At 48.3% G+C, this 15,846-nt stretch overlaps 1 protein-coding gene across 8 annotated transcripts in view; it reads right to left on the reverse strand.

Moving 5' to 3' along the window:
- Window positions 1-15,846, reverse strand: part of Cacna1c (calcium voltage-gated channel subunit alpha1 C) — a 541,159-nt gene that overhangs the window by 39,951 nt on the left and 485,362 nt on the right. For 4 of the 8 annotated variants that reach the window (XM_036181728.1, XM_036181727.1, XM_036181734.1 and 1 more), the window contains 5 exons: window positions 12,179-12,262; window positions 11,525-11,608; window positions 4,995-5,027; window positions 2,057-2,185; window positions 68-133 (listed from right to left, as the gene is read on the reverse strand). In XM_036181728.1, the coding sequence (XP_036037621.1) occupies window positions 68-133; window positions 2,057-2,185; window positions 4,995-5,027; window positions 11,525-11,608; window positions 12,179-12,262 (396 nt within the window). The remainder of the gene's footprint in view (window positions 1-67; window positions 134-2,056; window positions 2,186-4,994; window positions 5,028-11,524; window positions 11,609-12,178; window positions 12,263-15,846) is intronic. The other 4 variants (XM_036181729.1, XM_036181732.1, XM_036181730.1 and 1 more) reach the window with 4 other exon arrangements.

The following is a 15,846-nucleotide window of genomic DNA, read 5'->3' on the forward strand; positions in this document are numbered from 1 at the left end:
AAGGAAGTGGGAAGGGGCTGATGTGCTGGGGGCTGGGAAGGGACCAAGGAGGCAGAGTTTCTCATACCTGCATCCCAATCACTGCATAGATAAAGAACAGCATCACGATCAGAAGGGCCACATAGGGCAGGGCCTAGAAGGAAGCACAGAGGGGCCGTGAGACCCAGGGGTACAGACCAGCAGGATCCTTTCCCAGAAAGCATTGTATTCCCAGTTCCATGGTGGTCAGCTGCTGTTTGTCTTAGGAGGATTGAGCACCAGGGAGAGAATCTGAGAGGTGGGCTCTGGTTTCCCATTTCAGCTGTCTGTCTGTCTGTCTAGATCTATCTATCTATCTATCTATCTATCTATCTATCTATCTATCTATCTCTCAATCAATCATCTATCTATCCATCTGTCTGCTGGGAATGGGGCTGAGGACCTCTATCACTGAGCCCCTGTCCCAGTCCATCGTTTGGTTTTAAAAGCACACTTCAGAGTAATGGAGGCAGCATCATATTGTTTACTGAGAACCATCAAGGAGCAGCCCCCTCAGACTACAGTTGTGTATTTGCATAAAGAAGGAAGGAGTGATGGAAATTCCACAATAAGACCACTGTAGTCACCAGGGAAAAGTGGGAAGGAGGCAGCTTATGCCCCATCTTTATCCAGTTACTTTTATAGAAATGAGCAGTCAGCACTATTATGAAAACAGTTAACAAGGAGAAATGTTAAAAAAAAAAACAAACATTATGGGCTCAAATGTTGACCCCCCCACTTTCCAGCAGCTTGGATCTAGTACTTAACTTCCCTGGACCTGTTTCCTGATCTGAATGATAACCCTTACACCTGGCAGGGGTGTGTGACATTTAAAGGATCTAAGTCTCATGACATACATGACACAATAGTGTATACATAATTAGATTCCACATATTTTAGTCATTCAGAATATCTCCTAAACAGAGCCAGGGCCACTTCTGAGGAGGCACTGTGGGGTCTCAACACCTTTTGTGGGATCACCAAAACCAGGCTTTCTGGCTTAGGAACTATGTTGTCCATGTACCACTAGATGGCACCAAGAGATCATACAATTTTTTAATGTATGGTGGGCTCTCTTGCTCCCTGATCAAGTCCCATTCTTCAAGGTCACCCCAGCCTCTCCCATTACAAGGAAATGGGGTGTCTCAGGGAGAATCAGCCTCCCATCTTGATCCCATTAGGGCCATTAAAATCTTTAGAATCCTTCCTTCACCTTGACCTGGGAAGAGTCTTGGGAGGATGGTGGGGGAGCCCCAGCTTCTCAGTAGGGGTTGAGAGGCTAGCAGGGTGGGTCACAGCTGGAAGAACATTGGATCTGTGTGCAGCTGGGCTGGATCTTGAGGTCTTCCATCAGAGAGCTTTGGGTGGCACTGTCCACAGAGCTGTGAGTTTGGAAGGGGACTTCAAACAGGGCAGGGAGGTCACCCCACAGGACAACGGTCCTCTGGGTACCATCAGAACTGTGAGCACATCTGGATGGAGACAGACTCCATGCCCTATTTGAACTTGTACTTTCCAGGGCAGGAAACATGAAGACCTAGATGCAAGGTCTAGGGAAGTCTAAGAATGGGAAGAGAAGCTGACTTTTGGGTGGTGTATGGGAAGCACAGAGTTAGGAATTTCTACAGACCTTTCCCAGGAGTCCAAGTGCCCTATCAGCTTTGCTTCTCATGAACTTGACACTTACAAAGCACTCTCAGGACTAGTCCTACAATCCTTCCTTCTAATACATTCTTTGGAGTGTGTTGAGGTCTGGATTTTGGAATCACAGGTCTACTCGCATCCTCTTTCCATTGAGAACAAGGAAAGCCAGGTGTTATCATATTGCATCATACACTCACACAGCCATGTAGACCAGCATGGGAACCAGCTCCAGCCAGACCTGGGCCCTGTATGCTGGGCTGGAGCTGTTTCTTTCCCTGTCTGCCCTTTGTGAGGATCCTTAGCCAAAGTGACAGTGGAGCACTACCCATTCCATTTCCTGGGGCAGTGGAGGTTGTCTCCCTACCGGCTTTACAAGGGGAGGTGGTGTGGCTACCTGGAAGGACTTGATGAAGGTCCACAGCAGGGTCCGGATGCCTTCCCCACGGCTCAGCAGCTTCACCAGGCGCATGACCCGGAAGAGGCGGAAGAAGGTGATGGAGATGCGGGAGTTCTCCTCTGCGCTCTAGAACCCGTTGGTAATAGGGGGTGCAGTTAACACAGCAAGAAGGCAGGGCGGGAAGGGATCCTCTGAGAAACAGCCATTGGTTGAGAGGAGGCAGGCCAGGGTGGGGTCAGCTGCACTAGACTTGTCCCTTAGGCTGCCCCAAGTCCCCATTTTCCCGAGGTGGAAGGCCAGCCAGCACCTTCCTTTCCAGGTCGGCAGCCCATTCCAAGGTGCCTGCTAAGACACAGCCCTGGGCCTATGGCCTTGTTTTCCTATCTTCCTCTTTCCCATAATTCCTAGTTCTTCAACTATTACAAGCTGTGGAGTCTGGGCCCAGAGCCACTGTCCTGGAGGCTCCAGCCCTCCTGTGACGGCAGAAAGCAGCCCAGCCGCTCCTATCTTGTCAGCTGGGAGCTCTGCCTTGTGACTGGAACTTTTCAGCTGTCTGAAGTTACCTGTGAGCTTGCCTTGGACACTCATCTCACTTCTCCCTGTCGCCACTCTCTACTTCCCATGACCCTTCTCTAAATGGCTGCTGGGGGATGGTGGTAGTGGGTTGCTGTGTTATAAAGGGAGCCACAGTCCTGTGCCTCACTGCAGCCTCTGGAGTTGCTGTCCTTTTTTGGTCCTCAACACATGGCCTCAGAGGCTGTGACCTTCCCTAGAGGTCTACAGTCTAAAAGGACTGTGGATGCCAGCAGGACCAGACAGGAGAGACATCCTGTGCGCGAAGTCCTAGAAAAGGCTGAGCCTGGTACATGACCACTAATGGGGTGCCACTCAGGGTACCTGCTCTGTGGTCTTGGACAGAGAGAAAGAGACAGTGACATCATTGAGGTTAGGGCGAGCTGAGGTGGGATTAGAACTCCTGGGCTGCTGAGGATCTATGGCCAAAGGTTCACCACTGGCTTCTTAGTCTGGAGGAGCCTGAGGGTGTGGACACATGCCTAGCCAGGTCTCGGGGACACAAGTGTTGCCTTTGCCCCCATACCTGAGAACAAGAACTGGCTATGCCCTTGGCCCTCCTGCTCATGTGAGCAACTGGCTGCATTCCAAAGCTCTGAGAGCTGCTGGGAGCCCGTCCATCTTCCCCAAAGCTAGTGCAGCCTACCCAGCCCTGCTGACAGCGGCACCAGGAGAGAAAGGACCCTAGAATTTCCTGTTATGGCTCCCATCCCAGGCACCCCTTGAAGGAGGGGTCGTAGGCTGTCTGTCCTCCTGTCCCGACCCTTTAACTTGTTCTCTTACTATGCTTGGCGGTTTTTCTACATCAGGCTCTCTCTCACAGCACCAGGCCCCAGGGCTGGCTCCACAAGCCCTTCAGTTCTTCCTCTAGGGTCTTCTGGACCATCCCTAAGGTTGGGATGGCTTCATCTCATTTCTATCTGGAGGGGTATATGTGATGGACTTCAGGAATATGCAAGGGGCAACAGGCTGGAGCGATGAGACATTCAACCCCCGTGTCAATGCCCTCTGCCAAGGGAGGTAGGATAGTTTGGGGTAGATTTTCCAGATCAGCCCCACCCTCCATACTGGGAGTAAAGACAGCAAGCTAGAGGGTTCTGGTTTTCAGACCCTCAAGATAGGACAAGAGTCGAAACATTTCTTATATTTTAAAATTGGAGCTACCCCAATTGCTACTAAGACTCTAGCCCTGCCAGGCAGTGGACAGACTCCCAGTTATGGGGGACTTCTAAGGCCTGCAATGTGGCTGCTGGTCCTACCCAGAAGTCTTTGGCTCCATTAACCTCTGTATCTGTTTGCCTCTCCTAAGTTCTACTTTCTGTCCTTAGAAGGAGGTTTGCTCCTCAGAGGAGCGTACAGGGAGCTCAGAGCTTTTTCTACCTGTCAGTTCTATCATGTTCAAGACAGGGAAGAAAAATACCCACAACAAAACAAAACACCACGACAAGCTTCAGTGGGGAACTTCAGCTGTGGGAGTCGAGCATTTGTGAAGCTGGTGTTGCTGGGACATCTAGGTCTGATGAGTTCTCAAACAAAACAAAACAAAAATTTCCGAGGCAGCCCTTTGGCCAGCATGGGCTGCGATGGGGATCATCACTACATCTCTCAATCTGTCATTCCGGGGTTTGGGGGTCATTAGCCTGGTCTGAAGGAGTGATGGAGCTCTTAGGGGAAGTTATTCCAAGGAACTCCAAGGTCATATGGTGAGGCATGTCTACCACGCAGACAAAAGAATTGTATAATCCTCCGTCAGGAGCGGTCTTAGGTTGTTTCCCACATGTTACGGAAAAGTGACTTTAGTGTAAATGTAATGGACCTGAGGAACTTGGAAAGATGGAAGACTAAGGCTTAGGGTTACAGTAGAGAGACTAACAACCCTATGCCATAGCCAATCCCAGCTTGTGCCTCTCACACAGCCTTCCCCACGAAGCCAGGGGAGGTGGGTAGTTACAGAGTTGTTCGAACTGCCTTCCCTTCTAGCTGAACTTCACCTCCGCTTTTGTCTTTTCCTTGGAGCCCCCGTCACAGTTCTCAAAAGTATCCCTCACAAATTCCCACATTAGCTGAAACACAGAGTCCTTGGGATGTTTAACAGGAAATAGCACGGGTCCAGTTCTCTCCCAGTGGGTCACGGTGACTCACCACCCAAAGGAAGCTTGGGGAAGTAGAGGAACACCCCTGTACACACACCCTTGCACAGCTCACGTGAGCACAGGCAGGTAAGGCACACAATGGACATGGTGGCCACATGCAATGGGAGCTGGGCTGGGCTCCCAGGGCTCTGGAAGTTGGGGTGGATAAGAAGTGGTGGCTAGAGGGGGGCCACAGAAGCTGGGAACGTGGTCTGGAGGGTTGTTCTTACCATAGAGGGAGAGCATTGGGTATGTTCAGCTGGCTTTAAAGAAAGGCAGACAGAGATAAGCTGTAATGAGTCTCCAACGAAGAGCCTGGTATTCTAGGTCTTGGCTAACAGAGGAACAACACAGTGGTAGGAGAGGGCATAAGGAAACAGTGAAAGAAATACACAAGCGTGGGCCTGGCGGGGTGAGGGGCGCCAGTGAGAACACAGGCTGTGTGTCAGTAGGCCACATGACCAACAAGGACCTCAAGATTCTCCTATCCTAGTCAGTGGCCACTTCTGGATCTGAGTGAAAAATCTCAGCCCAGTACAGAGGAGGAAGCGAGGCCTTCCAGGTCTGTGGGTGGGGCTCAGTTTTTGTTTATTTTTTGTTTTCAGTTAGTCTGTTTCAAGCTGACCTTTTAGGACTTCCACTTTCTACACTCTAGCCTTCTCTAGGAAGTAAGGGCTGGCCAAAGGGCAAACCCTGGTTCAGGTGTGCCCATCATTATCCACACACACACACAATTAAGCAAAAGAGCTCCAGGGTGACGGCGTCCCCAGGTTAGAGAAGGCTGAACTCTAATTATGACTAAAGAAGATCTAAGGAGGTGGCCCTCAACCTTCTTCAGAAGGAGTTTTCTCTACAAGGTAAGGCTCCGGCTGGGCGTGGCCACGCTTAGAGCTCAGTTCAGACTAGCAATGTGGGGGCCCTTGGCCACTGACACAGGGGTAGGTTGAACTTTTTAATCCCGAAGGCCTTGTACACAATTTGGGAGCTCATCAATAGTGGCCCAAGAAGTTGTTTTCTGGGGTTAGATTGCTGAACTTGTAGGAGCAACTCAAGGCCTTCCTCTCCCAGTTTCCCTAGTGATTTTCCTGGGGAAATACCCCAACACTGGGTTCTAGCATACAACACTCCTGCCTGACTGACCTCACCCATTGGTGCTGGAGCCTTGGCCTTCACTGTCTACTTTCAGATGTTGCCCCTGTGTTTGTTTTGAAGGTGCAAACAATGAAACATGTAATGCGAGTTTGGAAGGAAAGAACTGTTCATAATTAGATATTTTCTTGAAGTCTGAAAATAACTTCTTGGTAACATAGTTCTTAGCAACTAATTTTTTTTTTTAATTTTCCATAGAGTTGGTTGTGATGTTTTTGGGGATGGCAGAGAGAGAGAGTGAGTGGAGGAGGAAGATGGAAGGGCTTTTTCTAGTCATTTATAGAACACATTTCATGTCTGTGTGGATTGGCAGCTGCCCGACCAGTCTACATGTGCATAGGGGATGGGTCAGTAGGATTTGTCTACTGGGTTGATAGGAAACACAGAAACAGAAGAACAGACGTACACACTCACACACACAGGACATTTCTTGTGCAAGCACCCAAGTCCCTCTTCCAGCAGCATGAGGCAGATGCCATGATGGTCAAGCCTACGTCTCCTGGTGGATCTTGTTGCTCCACCCCCACCCCTGGTTGGTCCAGGGCTTTCCCCATGGACTGCTAGATGAAAGAGTTCCATGTCTCGGTGATTCAGCAGTGGAATGGGAGAGCCACATGGAGGCGATCTGCTCTATAGACATGTCGGGGCTCTGAGGGACACCCTAATGTCATCACAGCTACCATCACTTTCAAGGACCTTGGGTCAGCCCTTAAAGGACTTCTGGAGCAATCTCATCCTAAATAAGCCCAAAACTGAGGCAATTTAGAAAATTCACCAGCTCAGCTGGCCCCACTAAACCAACCTCTAGCCATTACAAACGGATAAAATAGTTTATTTCACCACCTGAACACTGGGGATCCCTCATTTGAGGGCTTTAAAGATTCATTCGCCATGGCCATCTTCCCTCCTGATGCTATTTTACTTGGCCTTTTGTTGCTTGGATTAAGAGATCATCTACTTAAGTTACATTTTACTTCAAAATTTAGGCTTAGGCCTGATTACTTCTCTGGTATTTTACTGTTTTAATTGTAATGGTATTTGCTCCACCCAGGACCCTGGGCTATGTGGCTCAAAGGAGGCGGTACTTCCTGCTGGTGTATGTGACTTCTTATAAGGGGTTGGAGAAGGTCACAAGCTCCTCCCTGCTCCTGCTTGTGAAGTGGATTCACTCTGGTCAGATCAGAGGACGACTTCTGCTCTCTACTCCATCCTGTAATTGTGAGTGTATTTCCTCAATTTATAATCTTAATAAATTCTGTTGCACATTTAATAGGCTCATGTGGATTGATCGTAATATTTAATATCATGCTCTATCTTGACAGTCCTTAGGTCAAGTCTTCACAGCAGGAGACAAGATTTCAGAGCAGCTTGGGGATGAGGGCTCTCTGAGATCTCTGTCTTAGGCTCCCCAGCCCAGGTAACGACAACTTTGAAAAAAAAAAAAAAGCTGAGGAACTCTGGGGCAACTTTTTCTTGAGCCTTAAGGCCATACTATCGAGAAAGCTTTTGTTTGGCTGGAATAGTGTCTCCCTAGCATCCCACACACACTGTGCTCACATGACCTCAGAAACAAGCATTCACAACAGAGTCAGGACGGAATCACAGAGTAAGTTCTGTGTGGGAAGAAGCCTAGGCTGCCAGATGGTGATCCCTAGACAACCTCATGTGATCATCCAGGTCTTCAGTATTTTCCTAGCTGCAAGTGAAACACTCCTTATGTGCTGGAATCATTGACATTGGATCCATGATACCCCAAGCTAAGTATTTTAAGCCTATGGTCATGTCTGTCTTGTTTGCTACTTTTTGAGTTCCTCATATCTGTAGGGGTGGACAAATAGTAGGCACAGTCTCCACGCCCAGCCTCTTCTCCATTGTAGGAAGGAACTGGAGCCAGGGAAGGAGCCGACAGGCTTTATTCTCGGGGATCCAGTAAGGAACAGTTGATAACTGGAGGCTGTGCCTGTGGGTCTGGGGTGGGAAGATGCTGAGGAAAGGCAGCACCAGGAATGGCAGCGAGGGAGACCTGGAGCTAGTACATAACCTGCCCTTTCCTGAAACTGACCCCACCCCGTGTCCTTCTCCTCCTGTTTGCTTTCTTCGTCTCTTGTCCCTGTTGATTTGGCCAGTGGATATGATGTACATTCCATCTCCATGCCTGCTCTCTCTAGGGTCTCTCTCCTGCTTCTGCCCCTGTGAGGTCCCCACACAATGCTCCGTGTGAGCATTCCAGGAGTATCCAGTATTCTTTGGCTGAGCATCGGCATAGGGAAGCTGGTAAGCAGGTCTGTATAGGTCAGTTGCAGAGAGTACCAGATGAGGGCCTATGAGTGGCAGAAGCTACCAATCCCTACTTTCAGTGATGCTATGCTGATGCCATCTCAATGTATGACCACAGCTCTGTGGGAGTGTAAGAGTTGATTGATAGGAATGTCTTGAATCATAGACATGTCACTAGTTAGCTATAAGACTTTGGACAGATTGCTTGCCTTGACTTTGCCTGGATTTCTCATGTGCAGGGGGGTCCCCAAGGTCTTGACTCAATCATGAGTCTTGTAGTGGTTCTGATAACTGACACAGTCAAGGACTAGATCTCATGTTGTCCCTTTTTCCTTTCCTCCTAGCCAGCCAAGGTCACAGAAAATGACATCAATCCTTAGTTTATTTTCTTGCTCTGGTCATTTCTGTGGTCCAATACATTGCATCTAGTAACTTCCGTATTGCTTCCCCTTAACTTGCCTAGAATCCCCCAAGGGTTGGTGTTCTTTCCCTGATACTATTCCAGTGCCTGCAGCTCTCCCTGGGGTGGTCTTGTCCCTGTCTCTGCATAGTCCTCATAAGAGCCACACCAGGGTCCAGATAGAGCTGAGTACCCTGAGGATCTGGGAACCCTAAGAAAGCAACAGGGAACTCTTATCTCTCCATACTGGAATTATAGAGGCCAGGAGCCACAAGAGACTCTCAACCCTCCCCATCCAACTCCTGCCACATTTAAAATTAATTGAGGCCTAGGGACCTGGACTAATTGCTCTAAAGCACCTGGTTTCTGGGGCCTAGGCTGGAAACATAATCATGGCTTCCTAATGTACAATTTGAAAATGGTTCTCCACACCCATAATGTAAGAAGTGAGGTCTTCTAGCACTTTCTATTATTTAAAACCCTTTCCGAGGCATCACAAAAAAGTATGCAGAAAGGCTGTCAGTCACATCCCCAAACTGATTCCCATTCGGGATCTCAGGGAGCACTCTGGGGGGATACTATCAGAACTTCCATGGACAATCATGGAACACTTCTAGAAGGTGTGATTTCATAAACCAGGACTGGAGAAGACACAAGGCTCCACCAGAGTGAAGTAATGCCACATTTTGACAGGGCTCACAAAAGAACAGGGCAGATTCAGACAGGGTGATGCACTAGGGAGTAGGGCCAAAGCATGGCTCTAAGACAGCCTTACAAGGCAGAGTAGGAGCTCAGCATGGTACTGGGAAACAGCTCTGGTCGTGTGGCTGTTGATGGCCTGCACTTTCTCTGATGGCTGCATCTGCTGGTCACTTCCATGAGTCTCATTAACAACAGCTGGACAAAGGAGCACTCCCGGTGTGTGTGGGCTCTAAGTTATGGGCACACCAAGGAGATGGTCTAGTTAGAGGCAGGGGTTTGGATGTGACTTGTTTGGATGCTGTAGCTTTTACTTCATAGATCTTTACACTTGACACCAGGCTTTTAAATAGGCGCTGTTACATGAGCAAACATCTATACACATGGATTTTATATAGGGAACTGTATATTTGCTTTGTCTTTGTTTTCACTGAAAATGGAAATAGAGATGTTACAGCAGAATGAGAGAACCAAGAGGAACTTCTGGGGCTGCAATGGGTCTTCTGCCATCCTGGGAAGCAGTCGGCTGTCCTTCCCCATGTTTTCCTACTGCAGATCTCTGCACTGACTCCTGTACCAGTCTGCACTACTATCTACATAAGGATGGCGCAGCCCATGCCTCAGTCTTTCCTTTTCCTGCTCTCCCTGCAGGACCCTCAGGGCAGCACAGCCCATGACATCTGTGCTAAGCAGAGTCTGCTCTTTAAATTCCGAGGCTTAAATAATAACAGAATATAACTTAGGGTTCACACGGACTGCATGCTGGGAGTCTACTCAGAAAGGAAGTTAGCATCAGTTGTGGAAGACCGATTTTGTTTTAAATTATCTGAGGGTTTACTGGAAGGAGTTAAGCCTAAGGGTTTACATGAATGCATATGCATACACGCGTGCACAAGTACACACACACACACACACACACACACACACACACACACACACACACGAGGCAAAGACAAACTCAAGTTCTCAGAGGCAGAGGGGCAATTGAGGTTGGAGCTATAGGATAAGCGAGGGTATAGGCAAGGGGACAAAAGAAGGAATGCATGGAGAATGGAAACTCCTTCTTCCTAAACCCAGTAGCTACAGAGGAGAATCAAACCAGTGAAAGAACACGTCAGGTCAATGTTTTGGGAGTGGGCCAGGCTGCATGGAGGTAGTGGGATGTGTGGAGGACAGCAAGTAAATTCCAAACATCTAAGATCAAGTCCCCAAATCAGGTGCTCTGTGCTGTTATTTAATGGTTTCTATCCACCAAAGGTTTTTGCAAACATTATCAAGTCTCTTACTTATGGAAAAATAATGACAAAAACTAAATATAATACATGTTAAGGACTAACAGCAAGACAACTTGCTTATAGATAAAGAAAGGATACTCAAACATGCCAGGTAACAAGAAGACATGTGCAAGAACTGTACAGAAGGAGGCAGCTCTGGGGAGGAGAGGGCAACGGGGCTGTGGCTCTCTATAATGAGATCATGGATATGAGGCTCTTACATGGACCCTGTTTTCATGGCAATGGAAAGACAAAACTTACCCAGAAAGCTCAGTAAATCACCCAGCCACGAGGCTCTTTACTGTTTCTAGAGAAGGGAGGACAAGCAAATCCCAAACACCATCAGGACTTCTGTCCTGCCAAGTGTCTGGCATGATGTTTAGTCAAAGCACACAGAGTTTGTTCAATGTGAAGACAATCAAGTAGTTTTTGGGAGAGGGTAGGCCATGGCTGATAATGCAGGCAAATTCCTAGCCTCAACTCTGGGTGTTCTGCTCTGAGGGCACACCTTTTTAGGATGTTATGGGGATGGAAAGCCAACAGGAGAGGCAGTATCTGGAGGTGAAGTTTTGGGTTAGGAAAGGTTTGGGTCTCAGCTTCATTGGTTGCCCAGAACTTATAAAGAACCCTTCATTTTCTCACTCCATAATTCACATAGCTGCACCCTCCTATACAGTATGAGTCATGCCAGGCTGATTATAAAGGGAGAGAGGAAAAGATGCGGCAACCAACACATAAAAGGAAGTCTTAGTGCAGTTCCAAAGATTAAAAAAATTAAAAAGAAATCTCCAAACAAAGCAATAAGAAAAAAATGGAACTAATTTAAACAAATTTTATAAAATGAAATAAAAATAAGGAGGTGGGGCACAGAAAATAAAAAAATGATAGACAAAAATAAAGCTGGGAGAAACGGATGTTAGAGCAGGCGGGGTCAGCTGGGTCACAGACACCATGTACTTACGTGTACCTCGGTGATTGCTATATCAACAATGCTACCCACAACAATCAAGGCATCAAATGTATTCCATGCATCACAGAAATAGTGCTGCATGGGGCAGAAAAGCCAGGAAAGAGAGAAGGGGACAAACCAACAAAAGAGGAGAAAAAAAATAACAAAGGGAGGGAAATGAAAAAAAAAGAGGCATGAAAGAAAGGAGAGAAGAGAAAAAAATGAGAAAAGAAAGAGGTTACGTGGGTATATTAAATACGCTTACCACTCTATAGTTCTGGCGGCTCAAACCTGGGCAACCTGGTTTTCGCAGGATCAAGGCCTGACAAAAGCTAGGTTAGTTCTGAGGTGGGCGGGCCACCGCCACCAGAAGGCAGCCAGTGCTGGCCCAACCAGCGCGCCGCCTCTTTCCTCCTCTCAGCTCTGCGCCCTTGGGCCCAGTGTAGCCAGGACAAGTGGGAAAAAAAGGAGAACAGATTTCTGCTTTTTTTCCCCCATAAGACGACGGCAGGTTCAATAAAAAGCATGACTGGAGGTGGGTAAAATCAGAAATTAAAAAAACATAAAAAGAGGTAAACAGAGAGAGAGAGAGAGAGAGAGGAGTGGAGAGGCAGAAGAGGTGGAAGGAAGGACTGGGGTCCCTGGGGAGGGCAGAGCGATACTCACATTGGTTTCACTGAGAATGACATCAATTATGCTCCCAATCACGATGAGGAAGTCAAAAACATTCCAGGGATCACTAAAGTAACCCTACATGAGGGAGGGGCAGGCAGGATGGGGATTAAAAAGGAATATTAGACAGACAAGAACAGAGCAACATCACCATTAGAATCACTGTCCAGGCATCTGAGTGTTGCTGTTGAGAGTTTCAAACACCAGCGTCTGGCCAGGAGCCTGGTTGGGTGAGGAGCAGCAGAGAGGCATTCAGTTCAGCCCTCCTGTCCTGCCTTTCATGGGTCACATGATCTGCATTCTTTCTACCCCCTTCACAGAGGACCCTTCTACTTCCTTAGGGAAGAAGTGGCCATGGATATAGGCACAAGTGTAAGGAAGACACAGTGGTGGAGGGTGTGGCTGCATTCTACAGTTTGTGTATCATCTCCTATAGTATACGGTTAATATATGGTATATAGCCTACAGCATTAGTAAAGGACCTATACCCTCTAGTTCCCTCTACTAGAAGGACCTATCAGGAGGGAGAGAAGTCAGTGGCTGATGTCTTATTGTTGACAGGACTGGAATGCAAGTTCAAAGACAACCAAAGGACCAAATCACTCCAACAGTGTCCACAGTAAGCTGGACTGTGTAGATGGAGTAGGGTTTAGCCTCTTTACTGCATTGGTCATGCCCATTTGTCCCAGGCCAAATTTGCCTTGTAAACTTTTTCTTAATGGACAGACGTGTCTCCTGGTCTAGGAGGCCTTTCTAGACAGTACTCTCAGGGGCATCTCTTAAGTACCATCCCAGGCTCCATGATATGAAGTCTCAGTAAAATGAAAATGCTACCAAAATGATGGGCAGGGTTGGTGGAGGTGGGATTGGTGGATGGGTGGAGCTACTGCCTTCCTAGGAAGGGAATAAAGGCAACAGAGCTTTGTGGAGGAGAGTCAGGCTCAAAGGGAAAGACCAGGCTCCCAACTCTACTACTCTTGCCTGTGTACGGGGTTCATTGATTTTCCACGAACTCACAGGGGGAAGAGATGGGCATCCACGGAAGACTGTTTGAGGTACACAGACAACTGTGTGGTCAGGTATCCAGAATGCCCAGAGGACCGGGGACTTCTGGGTAGGCAGCCGCCTCACAAAGAGCAAGTAGCATTTTCAGGTCTTGATTATTGCCTCTGTGGCAGGAGTGTCAGCTTAGAGGTCCAGGTCCCAAGACCCTACAGAGCCCAGAGCCACAGCCCAGGAAACCCAAATAACGGGACAGTGATGTGCCCCTTGGCAGAATGTAGAGGACCTGGGACCAAGGAGACCTGTCTTCTTACGAAAACGACATTTGCTCCTTTTGTTTCCCAGACAGTGCTCTCTAACGGGGACAACTGGCACTGCCCGTGTTTGCCTGCTTGCATGCCTGGACCTACCTGGAGGTTGGCAAGAGACTTTGGAAGCAGGAAGAGCGCTCAGGGAGGGTCTCAGCTTTTTGTTCTCAAAGGCTGCCAGCTCTCTTTGACATTTTTTACTCATAAGAGCTGAGCCTATTTCTTCCATCCTCCTCCCTTTGTCCGGATCCAGCTCCCTAGACTGCCTACCTCCCCAGTAATCTCCTAGAGTAATCTACAAGACAGGCTGTCCTCAGGCTATTATTCTTAGAAGAGGAGGTCAGGCCCCAGAGAAAAGGGACTCTAAGTTCCCAGGCATTTTTGCCCAAAGAAAACCTATGCTGTCCCAAGAGGCTTTGGGCAGCCAGACTGGGGCTGAGGTTGTTCAGGTCACAGGTCAGATGACGGTCAGCCTGTAAGAAGGCTCTTTTGCTGGCCTCCTGGAGCAACGCCCTGAATATCTTAGGCAGGAACTTCTCTCTTCGAGTGAAGTCAATGCTCTAAGCAGGAAACAAACAGTGCACTCCTAGGTTCTTACACACCACTCAGGGTAGAAAGGGGACACTAATTTGGGATTCAGGAGTGAATCTCTCAAACGGATCCTACATATGTGTGTGCTTTAAAGCTGAACCTTGGAACATGCTGGAGACTACCTCTAAATGTGAGTTGTTTGTTTGGAAATAGAGCTATTTCAGAAGGAATATGGAAGAGAAGTCAAAGAAGAGAAGAGGGAGAGACAGGACCCAAAGTGACACGGTAGGATGTCCAGCACCAACCTAGAAAACGTGGCAAGCAAACGTTATTGGGGTACAGAGCAGGAGGAGAGAGGAGGGCAGGAGTCACGGGTTTCGTGCGAGGCAGTGGAGCTGGAGTCTCTCCATCCACTGAAGACCTGAAACAAACGGGTGAATTGGCCATGTCTGCAATACCTCTGAGGGAAAGAGTGGAGAAGGAAGAAGGTGAAGAGTGGGCTACATGGGGAAAAGCCGATCCACACACCGTTATCTGCTAGTATGCACCAGGGGAAATGGCTGAGATTTAAAGGGACTCTGTCAGCCTCCAGCTGTGCATCTCTGCTCACCCCTCCTTTTGGATTTATTTTTTATGGGCAGAGAGTAAGAAACCACCCTCTGTCATCACCCTCCCCCAGCCATAGCTGCATATCACTGGACTGGCTAGGCCTGTTGGGATTGATCACACCTCCTGGTTGCCTGTGTTACTGGGGCCTTTGCTTGGCTTCTCGGTCCTCTGGCAAATTACCTTGAGGAAAACACTGGGTGTAGAAACCAACTAGTTCCCTTGTTGCCAAAGGCTCCGGTGGACCCAGTATTGGCAGACACATGCACAGCTGGAATGCAGAGGGGCCAGAGCAACTCCAGGAGAATGGAGAATCCCTTTAAGAGACAGCTTTTCACCACGACCTATAGACCCACCTTCCCACCCCTCTGTCCCTTGGCTCGTTAGTCTTCCCAGCGGGACCTTGAGGATGTCTTCAGACCCAGCTTCCAGGTCTCCATTCCCTTGGTTGGTTTCTTCTTCCCACTATTTCAAGAACCATGACCTCCTACTTGCCCCACACCAGTTCCAGAAACAAAGCCCATGCCCCCCAATTCGGTAATAAGTAGGTTGTCCAAGGGAGCCACTGGCCAAGTCCTTCTGTGAGGGGCCCGGAAGAAGGTTTCTTCTATATGCTCTGGCGTGTAAGAGTCAGGTGTTTTCTTTCATATGCACACACATGCATGCACATGCACCTACTCCCTCCACCTTTCATTTTTCCATGAGTAATTGGGGCTTGGAGATAAAACAGAGAGGAAGGTGGGGAAAAATCACAGACTTTCTCTTTTATAGAATCCATTTGACTAGGACCAGCTTATACTTGCCACCAATCTTTTTTCTGGTGAGCGGGTTCCCTATAGTTGGAACATCAGGGCTAGAGAACATTGTGCTGGCTCTCTTAGAAGTGGCAAACCAAACCTCTGAGTGCCCAACTCCTCAGAGCCAGTGAAGGTGGTACACTCTTGAAAGATGGAGCTTGTACAACTAGAAGACTTCTCTTGCTACCTGCGACATCCCACATGCTGAGTGGCCTCCCCTCTGGCTTAGCTAAGGAACGTTGGCATGGACCCCAGTGCCAGAGTTTGATTATCATCGCTGCTTAACCTCCTCCCACTGGGCAAAGCTGCTGATTGACATTTGCTTCAGCAAATCTTTTTCAGGAAGGAAAAAAAATTGGTCGTCTAAGCTTTTTACAATAGCTTCATGCTATACATTTCATCTCCACAAGGATTTTGG

The sequence above is a fragment of the Onychomys torridus genome, chromosome 3 (assembly GCF_903995425.1).
Source record: "Onychomys torridus chromosome 3, mOncTor1.1, whole genome shotgun sequence".
Classification (NCBI taxonomy): domain Eukaryota; kingdom Metazoa; phylum Chordata; class Mammalia; order Rodentia; family Cricetidae; genus Onychomys; species Onychomys torridus.